Genomic DNA, 18850 nt, shown 5'->3' on the forward strand with positions numbered 1-18850 from the left:
TGCATCAATGTATAGGTTAGATCATTACTGTAATACCTGAGACATGAAGTCATACTTTAGAGTTGCCTTCAACAGTCTATCTGATGGTAGATCTGTGACTCTAGGTGAGCAGTTCCCAAGCCGCTGGCGTACTCACAGTGTATACACTAAGCAAACAGAATTGCATTTGTGCACTTTTATGATTTCAGGGATTCAAAAGCTTAGCTCTGTTTGGTGTTGTCTGATGGTTTGTGTTGCCCACGGTAGATTGTGATTCTGAGAATTAGCAGGTGAATGACATGAGCAAGAGCCAAGAGGAGGAGTCATTAGAAGTTGCCAGAATATATCAATGGGCGGTTGTATAAGCCTTTAAGCAGTGCACTGAAAAATCAGACTCAAATGTATTTTATTGCCTTTGGATTTACATAAACAAACCAGTTCAAATCACTTGTTAACATTCATTATGCAAGGCAGTGAATTTCTCCAGTTGTACATTACTAGTCTTAATGAGCATGACCTTTTGCTATATGTCATCGTTGCCATGGACAACCACATATACAGCAGAGGGTCACAGAGGGTCAGAGGGGTTCAAGCCTGTTTAACAGCAGAGAGAGTGTAGATAGCAGCAGGCCTGAGTCTTTATTGCAGACAATCAATGCACCTATAGTGAATTTCTAAATGTTGTGACAGCCTTCAGTTGACAGTGTAGTGATCCACACATTTTATAAAGCAAAATTTGTTATTTTGTCTTACATACATCTTGCTTCTGGTTCTCTCTCTCTTTTTAAAGAACTACACATCTTAGCATGTTTACTGTAACTGAAAAAATATCTTCACTAAGTTTATTGGGGTAACTTTTACAGCAGGGTTTGCAAAATCAACAGAATATACAATGGCACCTTCCCCTTTATATACTGCTGTGCGTTCCCCTGCCTGCAATGAGAAGACCAAGAGAATGTGCGTAGTGCTCAGTCTGTAGAGACTTGTCTCGCGGAAGTCCGGATTTATTTGAACTTATGTGTTTGAAATTTATGTTTTTCTGTCTTTGTGGAGAAACTCAAGAAAACTGCAGAAAAGGAGCATGACTGTCCGAGAGTGAATTCTAACAAACGATTATATCTTTGTTCTTAGTCTGGGGTCTCCTACCAAGATCACTTTGAACCAAAACAGAAATTCTCGGTGTCTCTCCCCCTCACCCGTTCTTCCTCGTCAATCTTCTAACGCCGCTGTTGCTCTTCACTGAAACACAACTTGCCTGTGTTAGTTTGCCCTGTTTGTGGTGAAGCCTTTGGAGGTCGACGTCATACTTCAAAGCTGGCGTTTGACTTCATCCTCGTTTATGGCTCCCCGTCCCTGACATGTTTGAAAAGTATGTATCTACATGGTTTTGTGGGCTATAAACAAAGTTGTGGAGAAAGTCAGCGCTTTGTTTAGCTGTAATCTATTTTGGCTTACTCAGTGGTCACAAAGCCATTTTTAATATATGTTTTGATATTATCACATTGAAAGATCCTATGACGTCTGCCAGTGAACTGAGGACCATGTGTCATTTACTATACAGCTCATTAGTACCCTATGAATTAAGGTGACGCGTGTTGAAAACCTTAAATATTTTCCATGCAAAACCAATCTATGGATGTGGCTAAAGTGAAAGCGGTATCTCATGAAATTTATAGGCAGTACTTTACACCCTGAATAACTTTCAAACACATAATCACACAAATCTTGAAGATTAATATTTTGTGTGACATTTGGTTAAAATTTGAACCCTGCATTTACATCACAAGAACAAGTGAATACACTGTACTTGTGTTGCATAAGAGTCAAGTCTGGCAACTATTCACACCACTATGTTACCACTATGTCAAATAAGCATCTTGTTTTCACTTGCTGTGCTGTTTTAGCAAGTTTCCCTGTATGTTTTTTTAAAAATTTCATGTTGGATTAAGGTTTCAGTTTTATGATTGACCTCTAATCCATTAAACAGCAATACTTTCATGCAGTACAGCTTTCACTTCACTATGGAACGTGCATCAATCACTGGTTGTATTGAATCCTGTTCTGGAGAGTCTCACATAAATGAGTCAGTCTGACCATCCTCTACAAGTTCTTACTGAGTGTGTGTGTGTGTGTGTGTGTGTGTGTGTGTGTGTTTGCGTGTGTGTGTGTGTGTGTGTCAATTTATGTGTGTACGAATGTGCACGCGTGGTGGTGTGTTTCTCTTACTTTGGCAGGGCCCTGTCCTCGGTGGTGGCTCTGGGTGCCAACATCATCTGCAACAAGATTCCCGGGCTGGCACCCCGCCAGCGGGCCATCTGCCAGAGCCGCCCGGACGCCATCATTGTTGTGGGCGAAGGTGCCCAGATGGGCATCAATGAGTGTCAGTACCAGTTCCGATATGGACGCTGGAACTGTTCGGCGCTGGGAGAAAGGACAGTCTTCGGTCAGGAGCTGCGAGTAGGTCAGTCTGGGTTCTATCACAAATGGGAAAGGGCACATTGTGCGCTTGTCTGTGTATTTGTTTGTGTGCTCCAATATGGCTATTCTTACCTTTTTTATGCATTGAGAGGGGACATTTTTACAAAGTTGCAAGTTTCCTTTAGTGCCAAACCTTTTTTTAGTTAGAACTAGGCATGAAGTTTGGTTTATGTACATTCTAATGCTGGTTTTTAGTTAATTCTTTGATTTAGACTTAACTTCCTCTACCCTGCAGTACTCTCTTGTGTTTTGTCTGATATGGTGTGTAGAAGGGCTTTGTAATCTCTCAGGGTTAGCCTCGACCAAAGATTGGGCCCCTGTTTCTCTGTGTTAATTTAGATTGTTGATAATATAATTAAACATAGGTCTATTTAGAAATATCACTCAAATAGTTAAAATTTGATTTTGACCCAAGGAAGGGCCACAAGAAACATGTATTAATAAAGGACCCATCTCGATTGATATTATACTTTAGTTGTGAATATTCTCTGAAACATTTGCAATCAACCAAAAAACATTAAACTTGCAACAAACGCAGGGTTTTTGTATCCCAAATCTTCCAGAAATCCCTGAAATATGAGGCAGAATGAAAGGTAAATGTATCTATAATAAGTATTACATTTTCGGTTAGATATTGCAGCTATAAAAATGGCCTCTTGGATTTGAAAATATCTTCAGTTTGAGAGAAATACTGCCTCAGCACCATTATGTATGCCATATGAGACATTGTTGTACAATATGAATCATGTTATTGTAATTCTGAAAGAGCCTAAGGGGTAATTTCAGGGGAATATCAAGGTTCACGAGGTTAAAGTTTGAAATGGCGTGTAAGGATAAGTTAATTACTTCAGAGTAAGGCAATTTAACAACGATAGATTTTTCACAAGTGTGTGTGTGTGGTTTGTTACAGTGAGTTATTAAATTAATAAAAGCTAAAAAACAAATTACAAACTTGATTTACAACTTGGATGTTGTATGTAAAGCAAGGGAAAGATTACTTTTTTAAGATGCTTGTGGTCACAGACTTTTATTTGATAATGATAATGAAGCCCACAGTGATAGCACCATTGTAGTTCCTCTTGACAAGGGAACAGAAGTTACATAATGTGTGTTTCAAGCCATCCTATTGTCTTAGTCTTGAGAAACGGCACAAGAGGAATATCAAAAATGTAGTACCAGCTCCCTACCCTCTGAGCCCCATATGAAATATGGCTCTTCACAAGCCAAACCCAAGCTGCACACATCACACAGTCAAAACTCAAACCAGCAACACACAGTCTCTTTGACTCGCTATTGTATAACCATTCACATTGGCATTGCTCAACGGGACTTCATATACTGCTGATTCCAGCCCATCTTAGTTGTCCTCTTTTCAATTGACAATGTTATATTTCTCCAGCACGCTCTGGTTTATGTTGATGTAGCTTCTGCAATGAGACTGTTGGTTAGCAGCATGCCGACCATTACTAGCTATGCCAAAGTTATGGAAAAGCTACCGAAAGGCACTGAATCCCTAATGGGGAAAACGTATGGTTGAAAAATGATATCGCAAATGAGGAGTCAACTGATGGTGTTATTGCAGAAAATGCTTGTTGAACCAAAATAGATGGACACATCTGTTGTTAATTGGGCTAAATTGGTTGTGTCCAGGCCTGGCTGTGTATATACATGCAAAAAAAGACCTTAAGCAGACAAACATTTACATTTACGATGCTTTTGTTTAAGAGACTTGGCTCTACGCAAATCTCTTTTGCATTGTTTTCGTTTTTACAGGGACTTTTATATATTTCCTTTCATTTAGAAGATGCTTTGTTGCCATTACGTTGCGGTTGGGTTGTGCATTTAATCCAGCGGCTCTGTTAACAATCACTCCTCTTAAGGAGTAGCTAAATTAGCTCCAGCTCCCTCTCCAAAAGTATTTTTTCTTTGTTGTGAATGTGGCACTTTCTTTTGTAATGGAACTCATGGTCTTCTCCTCAACATTCAACATCCCCTTTCTTCCTCCTTTTGGTCTGTTCTTTTATGCCCTTTTAAAGAGAATAGAGATTTAACAATTATATAACACACTGGTTCATCAGAAGAATCTTTGTCTACTCTGGATATTTTGTAGTTTGTGTTTGTGTTACACTGTTTACCTTAAACACTTTATTGGATAAAAAATCTACATCTACAAAAATCTACTGTACATTTAGCAATTATTCACATAGTCCTTGTTCTCTGATGGGGACGAGTAAGCATTGTCACTCATCTTTGTGTAGTTGATGCATATGCAAAGTTACATGTACAGTTTGTGCTCAGTGAGGTTGAGGCCCTTCAACCCCCTGAGTGCTCTTCCACTTTTCATCAGTGATACGACATCTACATCCTATAGTGGCGTCTTCTGAATTTCATGCTCGCCTTTGTTTGGTTTCCATAGTATATCTGCACAAATAACTGCGTCATGCGCCTGCGCTGAGCACATGACTGTTGGTGTCCGTTAGGACTACTGGGCCTGCCACGATTGTCCAATAATGATGGGACTTGGTGGCCTTCTCAATAAAGTATTCCAACAATGACGTCTTCTTTTAGACCAATATGGAACAAGATTTTGCCCAGGGATCCCATGACAGAGTTACAAAGTCATAAAATAATCTGCTTTTTTGGTTATTTTTGATTGCCATGATAATCACCACAAATTCGCCTCTCTCTTGTCATATTTAAATCACATACATAGGCTGTATACAGTAAAAACTATTTAAAAGCTATAATGTACAGGTTCTTGTGAAATTTTCTTTATGTTTATATGATTAATAGAAAGAACACATTTGGCATTTGAACCTAAACTTTTTGAAATACAGTTTTGGACTACAAATTGTAATATTCTATGATCTCGCCTGTGTCATTGGCACCCTGTTATCTCACTCTGTAGCTCTGTTTGGAAAAGCCTGTAACAGGGATGCAGGAAAGCCTGGTTCATCCTCTCTCTTTCTGCTCCATGGGGGCAAGAGGGAGAACATGTTGCATTGTGTGTGCCTCTTGACACTACTGGCATGTCATCTGGAACCCATGGCTGTGCTGAGTCGCACACAGCAGCACTGTGTCCGTTGAGTCGGTAAACTATCTAAACAGAGGCTTGTGCTCTGGTTTTGAGATCTGGATGTGAGTTCACGATTCTATAAGTTAACGCTATAGTGATAAAGAGCTTTACGTGGTAAAAGCATCAGTAACTGTAAAAAACAAAGTTTAAGTACATGTTTCACATTATAAATGAATCTATTCTGTCAATAACTGCACTGGCTAGTGACAGAGTGAAACAAGAACACAAACCCATTCACACAAATATTATTGTTTAAAAAATGTGTTTTTGATAAACTGTGGTAAAAAAATGAAAGTCAGCAGTTCAGAGATGAACAATACATTCTCTCAGTGACTGGAGCATGAGTTGCACAGAAAATAAAGTTGTATCAAATTGACTTAACCGGAATTTAAAAGATCCTCTTACCACTTGGCATTGCGTCATCCTGGAGACATGAAATATGACAAATCTCATATCTTATTTCCAAATTGCACAGGTATGTTAATGTTACCTGATGATTGAATTATGAGCTTCGTTGTTTGATATTGCACATTTAAAGTAGTTAAAACGGATTACGGATCTGATCGTTGATTTGACCACACAGACAATCACTGTAATAGCACATAGTTCTTCATTTTTTTATGATTTGGCCATCGTTACTATAGATTATTATTATATTTGATTGATGTTACGAGCATATTAGGAATAACATGACTAGTTAGACGATTAAACAAATGTTCACAGCACCTAATAGAGATCTGAGGGTGTGAGAGATACAGTATTTTGAAACCAGCCTTGGGTCAGCTGTGCCACCCGCCGTTACCATCTATGCTTACCAAAAATGAAGTGTGGCAACTATAGTTGACGTTCTACAATGATGTATACTCAAACAGGCTTGCGTCAAACAAACAGCACATAAGCAGTCTAGTTATATTGAGAGTGGCAGTGTCCTCTGATGTGCCCAGTTACTCATATTAACCATATTTCTTTGTGTTATTGTCACAGCAATGATGTAGTCAGTGAGTTTTGCCCGTTGGAGCATGATTCCTGTGTGAAACCGAACCATGGTTACATATTGTGACCCTATTCTTGATTTACTTTCATCTTGCAGTAAAATACAGACTTTTCTATGTGCAGTTCCTTAAAATTAATGCTCTATTAGCATTCCTAGAGATTTCCACTCATTCACAGTTTCACTACTTAACCATTAGTGGATGTTTAAGCCTTTTTCTCTTTGTGAATTAAAAGTGATGAATTTTGTTAGCACGGAGATACCTAATTGTCAAAGTTTAACTAAAAAGTCGGATGAAGATCTCCACTAATGTAGGTAGGAATGCTGTTGGTTGGGATCTGACTGTGCTCATTCAGTTTAGCAGTGTCTCACTAGGTCATCATGGGAGACCACAGAAGCCACAGCTACTGCAGAACTCCGCTGCCAAAAGTGGGCGATTTCTCTCAGCACCTTATTGTCAAACTGCCATCAGCTCGCACATGACATTCTCCGATGTGATAGTTTCCAGTGTTTGTTGCTCATGATTGAAGATGTAACCATGCTGTCTGACCATGTCTGTATGTATTATGGAATTCTTTAGCATGGCATATGAAATCATGGAATACACCCCTTCAACAAAATGTTCCAATCCCTTCTCCGAATCTTCAAATTCCCACATAATCATAATCAAGTACAGAGAAAAATCTATTCCCGTTCCGCTCCTATTTAAGTTTTTCATTCAAATCCCCCAAATTATGAACACTAAACCTCCCCCCCCCCCTGCTCTGTGATCCAGTCTTAGTTTTGGACTGGAGGGAGAAGATGTCGGCATTTTTTCAAATACTGAAGATCTGCCGACCGCAAGTCTAATGCATTCTCTCTGTGTTGCCTGCTCTTGGAGGCGGTCTTTCTGTTCTGGTGCTTCTCCATGGTATTACATTTGCTTTCCAAGAGAGCACACATTAATAGAGCATTACAGAACAGCATTAATAGAACATTACAGAACCTGAGATATCAACATTCAGCAGAGCTGATTCATTTCCAAAGCTGGTCATTTTACATGTGTTTCTCTTCTACTGTAAACAGAAAAAAAACTGTATTCAATTCAGAAGATGGCTTTTTCTGGCACCTTTACTGGTGCAGCACTTGAGAGTCTTGAGGGTAGATGGATTGATGGAAAAATGAAAGCATCCTCATTCTTGTTGCAGCTCTATCCTTCTTCAGTTTCTCTGTTTTGCAAAGAGCGTTGGCTCCCTTATTATGCTCTAATTGACAAATTGAAGAACAACACTATAAATTTGCAGTGATATTTGAAACTGGCAATTTAAGTGTCTTTCTCTTCTGCAAAAGCAGATTTAGCAGTCGTCTTCTTGTGCCCGGCCATGGTGTTGGCGTGAGTTGATACTTTCAGTCCGTAAAAATGTGGAATGAATTATCCTGTGCTAACAGAAATGGGTGTTATTGAGTGGCTTGTTGCAGTCTATTAAGAGGTAATAATGAAATTATAGACAAATCCATCAGCGAGTCAGAAGGAAAGGATTTTTCAGGATTTCAGGATATGAATGGCAAACATGGTCAATCCTCCAATCATAATCCTTGGACTGGTTTCTGGATGAATCATTCTATTTTAAATATTTCTGGCAAGACTGATCCCAGGGCTGTGATTTGTTGATGGTGTTTTCTTATGCGTATTTAAGTGTGTTCACCCACGCGTGAAGTGCGTTGAAAGCCCCATGTGGTTTCTGTTACACATCTAACATAATAGGTTGACTAGTCTTAGATCCAGCCAGTGATCTTTGCCACATACCTCAACTTTTAAACACAAACAGGATCATGTGACCACGCCTTATTTTCCTGTCGCATTTATTCTATTGTTCAACCGTGATGATTCAGGATTTGGTAGTACATTCATCTATTACTGTATATTTGTACTTTTTTCCCCATACTTTAATGTTACGTTTTAAATCCGTTGGAAAAAAGCCTTATCTTGTGTACCATCAGACATTCCTTTGGATAACCTCCTGTAATGGAGCTGCCCTTCACTTAAAAGACCTGCTTATGTACACCTTACAGCTCTGTTCAAATTGCAATGCACTTGATGTTGGCGATTAGAGCTTGAAAATGGACACCTTTCAACGGCTACACTCAGCATCAAAGGCCCACACTGGCCCCCTTGTCATAAAATGGCCTGCTCTGGTTACTCTCTGTTTGACTTTCTAGCCAGTTTGTCACCGTCCTGATTCATGCTTTTCATCTGAAAGAGGTTTCTTGTTGTCCCAGCAGTGAAATATTACAAAAGTTCAATCATTCTGCCTCTGGCCCATTGCACAAGAATAGATCCAGCACTTGAGCAGGTGAGCCGTTTGCGGCAAAGGGAATACTTCAGTGTAGTTTATTTAGTAATGCCCAAAAGTTCACACCTGTTGTCTAAAGAAGAACTGATTTACATGTTTCAGTAGAATTGCAGGGAATATATTGTTTTAGTAGTCTAACTTTGAAACAAAAAAAGCTTTTCAGAAAAGATGCAAGGAAATGTCTGTTTGCTCTGTGACGTACATCATACCTCTCTCCTTCTCTCTCCCTCTCTCTTATTTACCTCAGATAGGCACTGAGTTGTTGACCCAAGCTGTGCATCATGACTAGAAACTCTCAGGATGAAAACGGGATAAGAAATGTCTATCTGAGTAGTTAGTAATACAAATGCAAGTATAATGAAATATGGAGGCTTCAGCTGTAGAGAGGTTGGAGAAAAGAGGGTGAGTTCATGTGTGTATTTTCTCATGCTCCTTTATAGTATCACCTCCCAGTCAGTCCCTTCCTCATTCCTCCATCTCCCCTTGGAAGCTCAGAGTGTGCTGAAGGCAGTAGGCGATCCACCTGCCAGGACTGCAGGGCTGCAGGGGCCAAACCAGCGTCTAGTCAGATAAAGGATGTTTAAGTCAGCAGGTTCATTGAAAACCACTTGTGTGGAAAGAACTCTTGGACAGGCTTGTACTTGATCGTGAGTGGGAGATGCAGGACTCCTTTTGAGCAGAGCTCCCTCTCAGAGGAAGGGAAAGGTCACTTACAAATAGACAGGGCCCAACAAAACTCGGGGCTGAGGCCGATTTTTGTATCCCCAGTTTACACAGTGGAGAAGGATAAGTGCAAAGACAACGTGGTTGATAGACGTTTTTAGACAATCGCTGCACAGGATTTTGGTTTTCATGTGTTATACTAGTATGGAAAAAACTGAAAATCTGTGCATATTGCTTTTTATTTTGTTATACAACTGCAGTTGATACCAAACCACACTCTTCAAAAAAATCGGTGATGGCTTTGGCTCTTATTTAAGAATCACTGCGGTGTCAAATCAAATTTTTCCATTTCTCTTTACAGTTACTTAAGACAGTTCTTGGGAATTTCAGATCAGTTTGACTAATGTTTTAACAGAATACAATGACCCCACAAGACCTTTCATAGGCAAAAACTAATCATAATGATTGGATACATATCAGGTGTAAACTAAATTACAGTAGCAATGGTAGTTAATTTTTCATTTCCTTATACTTTATTCGTTGTTCTAGGCCTAAAATTGCCATTCATTTTCTTTTCCCCCACATATCCAGCAGTTCTTCTCTCAGAGACTGCACTACAAGCTTCTGGTTTGAGGACAACAAAATACTTGCAGATTATAAATGCATTGGCTGAGCTCCTTTCCCTTCTCGGAATCAGTTGATGGTCATTTGTGGTGAAATCATATCCCGCAGAATGCAAGTACAACATCACAGTCCAACCTAAGGCTAATAATGAATGAGCGAGAAAATCTTTTCAAATGACCATGTGGTTCCATTCATGCTTTGTTTGCTCATTCTGACAAAGTAAGAGGAAATGCAAATTGAAATATTAATTTCGACCAGCTGAACTATTTCAACAAACTCCTTTTCAAATCAACTAATGCCGCTTTAAAAACAGCCATTCAAGTTACATATCAACTACAGCATAAACATTATTTCCTTTAAGCAAATAAGTCAGCTGTATAGTATAACTGTAGCCACCTACATTGCTTATTCAAAATTTAAAGAAGAAACAATAAATATATAAACTCAACAGATTGCTTTGCTTCTCATGTTTTAAAGGCTATCTTCTTTAGGAAGAGAGTTTTCCTAGTTAAATTCTTTCTTAACAACTATGGCAATACCCTGTTTGACATACGAGCTTAGTGAGTTGGCTGTGAGTGTTATAACCAGAACTAGTGTAATAAAGACCAGAGAACACAATAAGGTGACACTGGTGAACTCTTTATAAGTACCATCAATCATCACAACACCGCCTGAGGCTGTTCCCTTTCGGGGATTAGTTTTTGTTGGTTTTGCATCCTTCAGGCACATTGTGGTTATCCACTCATATATTATGTAATCGACTCATATACTGTGTAATCATTCCCCCATCCTGTTATCCCGTATAGATTCAAAAATATTTATTTTTATAATAATGCAAGGATGATATATTGAGGCATCTATCGCAAAAAAGATCAAATATCTCTTATGCATCGTAGTGCCGAGCTACCAGCAAAACTGCAGATTCACTCCGAGGCATCCAAGTACTTGATGCTATGCGGATAGCAGCATGGAAATGATGCGTGCATTGTGTTATGGTGGAACGGTGTTGGATAAAAGGTCTATTTTTCAGCCCATCATCATGTGGGTAGCCGTAATCCTCTCTGCCCTCTTCTATGGGAGCCCAGAGAAACAGAGCAGTCGTGTGTGTGTGTGTGTGTGTGTGTGTGTGTGTGTCCCAATGTGTAGGACGTTTCCCTTAACTTTTATCAGATAGGGGAGTCTGATGTGTTGTTGTTCTACAATGTGTGGGCTGTGGTCATCATGGCTTGGTAAAGGTCATCAGTCACTCTTTTTCTCCCATTTTTTTGCCTCACATCCCCTGCCCACAACATGTGTCTGTATCTAGGGTGGGGCCTTTCGTCCTACGCGACCAAACAACGCTATCATCGCCAGGCCCCTTGTTCATTCATCAGCCCTGTCTCTGTCTCAGACTGTGTGGGTGTGTCGGGAGCTGGGGTCCCTCTCCTTTCCCTCACCCCTCTCTCTCTCACTCTCTCACTCTCTGCTGCCCACCCACTGTCTGTCTGCTGACGTGGCCCAGGGTCGTTCTGGGCCCTGGCCCTCGGGCCCCTGTGTGTGTGTGTGTGTGTGTGTGTGTAGTTCGCCCCTCCCCTCCCCACAGCGCTGTGTTATCGGTGGGATCTGCGTCTGTCTGTGTCTGCCAGTGACGCTAGACGCAGGAGGAAACAGGATGCGAGAGGATCAACTGTAATCTCACAGCGCGCTTTGTTTCGCACAATCCCAGGCCGATCACTGTATTCTCTACACGCTGGGCCGGCACTGGACATTTACATGTGCCAACAATCACACCGCTACTGGCCCACTTAGAGTTAGTAGCCTTAGTTTGAGGCAAAGAGACACCAGTAGGTGGGAGAGGATGTGAAGAGACCTGGAGCTTTGTTTGAGGGTTTGATGAATATCAACAAATATGGAAATATTAGATCTGGAAGTTTCTTTTTTAATAAGAAAGGAAACATGTCATCAGTGGTATATTTGACTCGATGATTATAGTGTTGATGATAATGATATCTTCAATGATATGATGTGGGATTGATAAACATCTCAGTAAAATGTTTCCATTGCAGTTAAAACAAAGTCAAATGGGATTGAAATTGAGGAAAATCCTCAACACTGTCCTCAAATGAACTTGGTGATTACCGTGTTCAGCACACACAGATCTACATTTCCAGATCCGAGCAGGTGAGGTCCTGATTCGGTCTCATTATTAGGATGAAAGGGTAGGAAGATGGATTTTTGCCTGTTTTAGCAAGTCTCGGAATTCATTCATAAAGCTTTATCTCCACCTCAGGGAGCTCAGGGAAGAAAAAGGATGCTTTTGAGATGTTTTCTGTAAGCCCAATTTTCTATGCCTGGGAGGCAGCTTACTTAGATTCTGAGCATTTAATACCGGCAACGTTAAATACCCTCATAATTGTTTTAGCTTTACTGCTCAAAGACCTCCTTATTATATGAATCAAACTCAGGACCCTACAGTGAGCGGCTGTGCCAAAGCGTGTCACTTCCCCAGCTCTATGATGTGAGTACATTGAGAATGTGGAGCCTAGTTCTGGTAAAACAATATTATTTTATTGTACAGGAACACGGCTGTGCTAATTCCTCAAGCTGCAAACCTCACAGACCACAACTTTGTCTATAATTTGCTGGAAGCATATGTTCATAGCAACAGTACATAAAGCGGAACGAAAAACAGTAGTAGAGAGCGCATTAGTCAGTTCAGTGATTGGTACACAAAGCAAGGGGTTTTCCTCCAACTTTCTTCCCCTTCCATGGGGCCCTTGAGACACAGTTCCAGCGCCGGGAAAGCATCGGTTAGAGCTTGTTTTAGTATTTTGGATGTCATAACTTTATTAAACTGTACATGTAGTGTGGGAAAATAACTTTTTTAATGTATATAAACTTAAACATACAATCAAAACCCCCCAGGATTCTAATCTAAATTTCTATTTGGTTCACTCTTTTGTACAGGTTATAGCTGGTACTTTGTAAAATTTTGAATTTTTCTTGCTTTATAAAGTTTAGTTTTTTGCTTTATTAAATGAAAATCGGGGACTTTCTCGGCTAAAGGTGTTTCACTTTATTTAGAGAGTGGGAGTGCAAGACAGAGAGAGTAGTGGGATGTTTGTTTCTGTCTTTGTTTTCTTTCTTACATTTGACACTAGAGATTTTACTGTATATTGATTGATTCATACTGTTGTTGATTTCCTGTTTTTATTTTTTATTTATTTTTTTATCTTAAATGTATCTATTTTAGTTTACTCAATGAATTGTATGTATATATTTCTTCTCACATTTTTTCCTTGATGCTTTGGCAATATTGTTATTTCTGACAATTATGCCAATAAAGCAATTTGAAGTGAATTGAGTAGGGAGAAACCTTTATCAGTATTTAGTTTAAAATTCTGTAAATCTACATGCGGTTCCACAAACAGTAATCTTAACTGCTTGGGTTATATCCTGGTCCACCTTAAAAATAAAGTTGTGTAATTGAAGAAAAGTGTCGAGTTTGGGGAATTTGCAACTGCTGGGTCCTGTCCTGTTTGTAATGTAGGCCAACTGTCAGTCAACATCACCACAGTGTAAAGACCCCTGGCCACCAGCAGGTGACACTTTTCCCTTTGTTCGCTGTACTGCCATTTGTCCGTGACAGGATGTCCTTGTGCTTAATGGATATATAGCTCTAAAACTCAGTGTTTCGTGTGTTGTTGCGATGTAATTTCTTATGCAATCCAATCCTCCTCTGTCCCCAGGGTGTGAGTGCATGTCGGGGATGAGGGGGCCTTTAAAAAGCTTTCCCCTTCACTGCTCCACCAACAGGCTTGGCTTGTGTGAAGAGGCCATTCAGCTGCACTGCTGGGCTCTGCCGGTCTATGTGTGTTTCAGCGTGTGTTTGTGCATGTGGGTGTTTTCCTGTTGCTTGGCAAGACCCCCACCAGTTTTCCAGTCTAAACTACTTCTCTCCAGCCCTTTTCATCTGCCAAATGTCTTCCGATATATTCTCACTATATCCGGTCCTCCTCACCTTTGCAGTAGACTAATTAAGTTGTATCTGCAGTGTTCTTACATCATGCTTCACTGCAGCACACATTGGCCACAGACCTTTGTATGAGCTTTTGCAACCTTAATTATTTGAATCAGAATCCAGTATTGTGGCCAATTATGCTTACGCAAACAATTAATTTGAATCTGGATGTCAGTAGCTTTCTCTGTGCCAGGATCTAAACATTAACATACAGTTAACACGATTTTAAAAAGCCAAACAAGCAGAACATGTACAGTAGCTACTCTGTGCAGGTGAGTTTAGTCATCATAGAAAGAAAACAGAAATAGAAAACTGTGTTCAGAAAGTGAGGAATAAGATGTAACATGGTGCTGTTTGTGGCCCATTTTAGATTTCAACCCTTTGTCTCGTGGGATAGGCACACAACCAAATTGACCTTGGGTTGGTTTTTGGCTACAGCAGTGGCCTCCACAGCCCTGTGTCCAAGTCCCTTCAGTATATCTTTTCCCTTTCGTCTCTTGTCAGCAACACAGCCTGACCATAGCCTGTGAGCAGTAAAGAAAGCGAGGCCCGTTGAGGTCAGCGGCAGTGTTACTACATCATACTACACCAGCACTGCCTGCATAGTGTCGTCGGTTGTAAATCTCCTGTGCTGTGTCATGTGAAATTTGTCTAGCGGTGTGCCTGCCTCCGTCTCTAAACACAGATTGCCGTTTTAGTGGCGAGCCACTACATCCAGAGATTTCTTTTTGTGTCCCAGTTTCGGCAGATGGTCAAACGACACGACGGGCACTGCAGTAGGGGCCCGTGTCCAAAGTGGTGTGGTCAGTCAACGTGAAGGCCAAGGCACACCGAGTCAGTATCTTTCACTACATCGCTGGATTTAGTCCCTGACACAGGATATAGTAACCGGATATTTTATGCCTGTTTATGAATGCTTGTACCTGTTCTGAGTGAAGCAAGGCAGATCTTCTTCTTCCCTACTTTCTTGGATAGTGTAGCAGACACTTGCCACTAAACTCCATTAGACATCTGGTTTAATATTCCCCCATTCTTCTCTCCTGGATGTTTCCAAGTTCATTGAGGTTTTTCTGGTCACTCCAATTTTCCACTGGCAGCTAGCGAGGCTATCCCAGGGTGGTTCCTCCTGGAGGGCTGTCAGGACTCTGGGGCCAGCCTCTGTAGAGCTTTCTGCTGCTGTTATGGGTGCGTTTTCTCCTCTGCATTTCATCAACCGCACGGCTGTTAAGCAAAGCAGGGCCTTCCTTTCCTGAAGGCACGGAGTAACATAACGTTGCAAACACAGCATCCAACACAAGATAACAGATTTTACACTATTTCTTGTGGATGTATCAATATATTTGTTTTCTTCAATGCACGCAGAACATTTGTATTAAATGCAGTGAAGGACTTTGATTGTAGTTTTTATGTTTTTGATTCATAGAATTGTCAAACATAATGTGATTGACGAGGCAAGAGGGAGATTGAATGCTCCATAAACATGGATATTTATACCCAGCGGACAACATATTTAAAAAAAATCTAATTTCCGATGTCTTCTTTGGTTCATTGCACAAAGAAAAAAAGAGGTTCTTGATCGCCACAGTTCCATGGCTTGTGTAATTGGCTTTCATTATGGCCAGGGAGGGCTTTGGCACCGCCAGACCCACCAGGGGGTGACAACCAGTACAAGCCCAATCATCATCATTTTCCCCATGAGCAAACTCAATGGGTCCAGAAATGGGCATGCATCTATGGCTCGGGGAACCACCCTTTCTCTGGAAACTGCCTTTATCCTGTTTTAAACATTACAGTGACGCTCTGTTTGTGCGTCTATGTGCAAATGTGATTTTAACAGTGTATGTGTGTGCGGGTGGAGGGTAGTGTGAGTATGTTGTGTATTTTTATTATGTGGCCGGTTACTGAGTATTTGCGTGCATATGTGTGCGTGTGAATGCATTTACATTATGGTTGCGCGCCTCCATCTGTGCATGTGTGTGAGGTGGGGGCAGCAGAATGTTACCACAAGCTGGTGGGGCACAGCTCTGCTGCTAACCAAAGAAGCAAGTGGTTGTGAGTCAGTCCCCACCGGGCAAACCTGTGGCCATGGTATTAGCTCTACAGCACCCGTGCCAAGATAGGAAATTAACAGTGGCTTTGGGTGAAAACGTCTGTTAGAGTTCAGAAAATGCCCCTGAGACTAGAATAAGAGGTGCAAAAAATCCCTCTGAAGAAGAAAAAGGAAATTAAATAAAAAACAGCTGCATAGACGCAGTTTATTTAGAAGTACCTAATTCAAAAAGCTCCATAAAATTAGGCAATAGGCAAATATAAACCCCAACAGATATGTAAATGTTACTATTCTGCTTTATGCAAAGCAGCATGCCAAGGCTAGACTCCAGCTAACACAAGCAGCCTTGGCTATATCTGACCGCACTGTCTGGGAACATTAAATCAGGTAAAATAAGCAAAGATTTTCCATCGAGTAACTTTTTAAAAAATTGTTAAAAGTTTATTTGGTCAGGCAAAATTACACAGGCCATGTTGAGGCATTTTTGTGTTTTATTTCCTTATAATTTCCACTTTTATTGTTGTGCTTTGCTGCTGCAGATGTAAACATTTCCTCCATTTGCTCATTTTAGGATATTATTTCTGTTTTTGGTGGAAGACAGTGGTTACATCTGCAGTATCTGACAGTTTATTTGTTGTAGGTACTGAATGTTTACAAAGTTTACTTCTTCATTTAGGTTTTTGCCAGATTCAACACTGTTGCAGCGCCCCTTTGCACTGAGAAAGTTTTGCATATTTGTTTAAACTCCAATAATTTAAACACATATTGTAAATCTCTCACATCTGACATGTTTGAACATGTTACAGCCAAGTAGTCCAATGGAATACATTTAAGATTTGACTGGTATATATTCATAATAAACCAAAAAACACTACTTAACTTGACTTAACATAAAAATAAATGAGTATCCGAGGAGGTTCTGACCACAGAATGTTTGATATATCCTATGCTCTTTGTGATCAAGTCACAATGTCCAGAACACTGGAGTTGCTATTTAGATCTGATGTAATGTTGCCAAACTAATCTGACGAACTTCTTGGCTGTTTCTCTGAAAGCCATTGAGGAAATGATATATCAAGGAGCTTTTGGGCTCTCTGAAGTGCAGAAAAAAAATGCGTTTCACCTAGAGTGATTCAAATAATTGCAACTGAGTACATTACACAACATACATCAAAAGACTTATAAAACATTCCTCTCTGCTCTGCGGTTAGCCTTGTTTCTGCTGCTAGGCCGCTTCCAGATTACTGCCAGTTGAAGAGAGACCAAGGTTGTAATAGCCCACAGTCTGTTTTAGACCAGGGGAGGCCTTTTAAGACAGCCCTCTATAGCCATTAGGAGATAAGTAGAGGTCTCTGGGATATTTAGAAAGAGAAAGGAATGGTATGGTGGGGTTATTGCCACCTTCTGGCTAAATGTGTACTGTAGTCTTTTGGCTGCCATTTTATCTAAAATCCATCATTGCTATTCCAAATAACATGGTTAACCATGGTAAAAACATGATTCTTCTTAGTGCTCAAACAATTATTTGATCAACAGAAAATCATTAACAACAATTTTGATTACTAAGTACTCTTTTATGCCATTTATCAAGGAAAAATGGAAAACATTCACCCTTTTGTACATATGAGGGTTTGCAGTTTTATATAATTCTAAATTGAACATGTTTGGCTTTTGGACTGTTGGTCAGATAATCCAGGCAGATTACTCATTAATCAACAATCAACAAGTTGCAGGACAAATTTGTTTCTACAAGACTTATAGCTTTAGTATGTAACTTTTTGCGGTGCACGGTCACGGAAGGCTTGCATCATGTGGCAGCGCCAATGGTTTTGTTGTCATCACTTAGAATTCCTCATGGGGCGGCAGAAACTATGCACTATAGCTTTAATTATTCAAACAGTATTTATTTAACATGTATCAGTAATTGTGGAAAGTGTCTTATTTTTGTCTTGATAAAATGGCATTGTGCATTTTTGTCAGTCACATAATTTCTCAACTCATGATACTTTGATTAGATATAATGATCAGATGAAAGCACAGAAATAACATAAATTGGATTTTCAAGATTTCCACACAGCAACACTAAAGGAAATTCCACAGAGCAGTTTTAAAAATATCTCCTGTCTAGGGTTAGCTCATGATTGTATCTTGTGCAGTCTTGGTACCATCTGGCTCTTGCTCCCCAGAGTGTCTCCTTTCTTGTCAGTGAGCAGTGTGAGTGAGTCAGCCAGACCTGCAGACCCCAGCTGTTTGCTGTGTGGGCAGCAGTACAAGGTGCTCCTGTAGAGGAATTCAGCACTTTGGACAGCACCTAGACCAGCTCTCCCCACACTGGAATTCCAACACTGCACTCTGGCAGGCTGGGCCAAAGGACTTTGCGGTCGGAAATGTTACAACATTTCTACCAAGGTGCACGAGGGAAGCTGTTTAGGAAAGGGAAGGAAAAATGGGTCGCTCACCAAGACGATGGAATTGCTGTGCTGTTTATCAAGGTCAAAATCAGCAACTCATAATGTGACTGGAGTGGTGTTGAAACTCTGCTGTGCAGAAGAGGATCGTGATAAGCATTAGCCCTTGTAAGGATTTACATTTGTACAATATTGGAAAACTATGACAAAATAAGATGGAAGGTACTTGGGTGTCTGATTTGTCATTT

General features: G+C 40.3%; 1 protein-coding gene across 2 annotated transcripts in view; it reads left to right on the forward strand.

Annotated features, from left to right (window-relative positions):
- wnt7bb (wingless-type MMTV integration site family, member 7Bb) overlaps positions 1-18850 on the forward strand; it is a 32178-nt gene that overhangs the window by 5281 nt on the left and 8047 nt on the right. For both annotated transcript variants that reach the window (XM_034879402.1, XM_034879401.1), the window contains exon 2: positions 2214-2440. In XM_034879402.1, the coding sequence (XP_034735293.1) occupies positions 2214-2440 (227 nt within the window). The remainder of the gene's footprint in view (positions 1-2213; positions 2441-18850) is intronic.

Source organism: Etheostoma cragini, chromosome 8 (assembly GCF_013103735.1).
Source record: "Etheostoma cragini isolate CJK2018 chromosome 8, CSU_Ecrag_1.0, whole genome shotgun sequence".
Lineage (NCBI taxonomy): Eukaryota > Metazoa > Chordata > Actinopteri > Perciformes > Percidae > Etheostoma > Etheostoma cragini.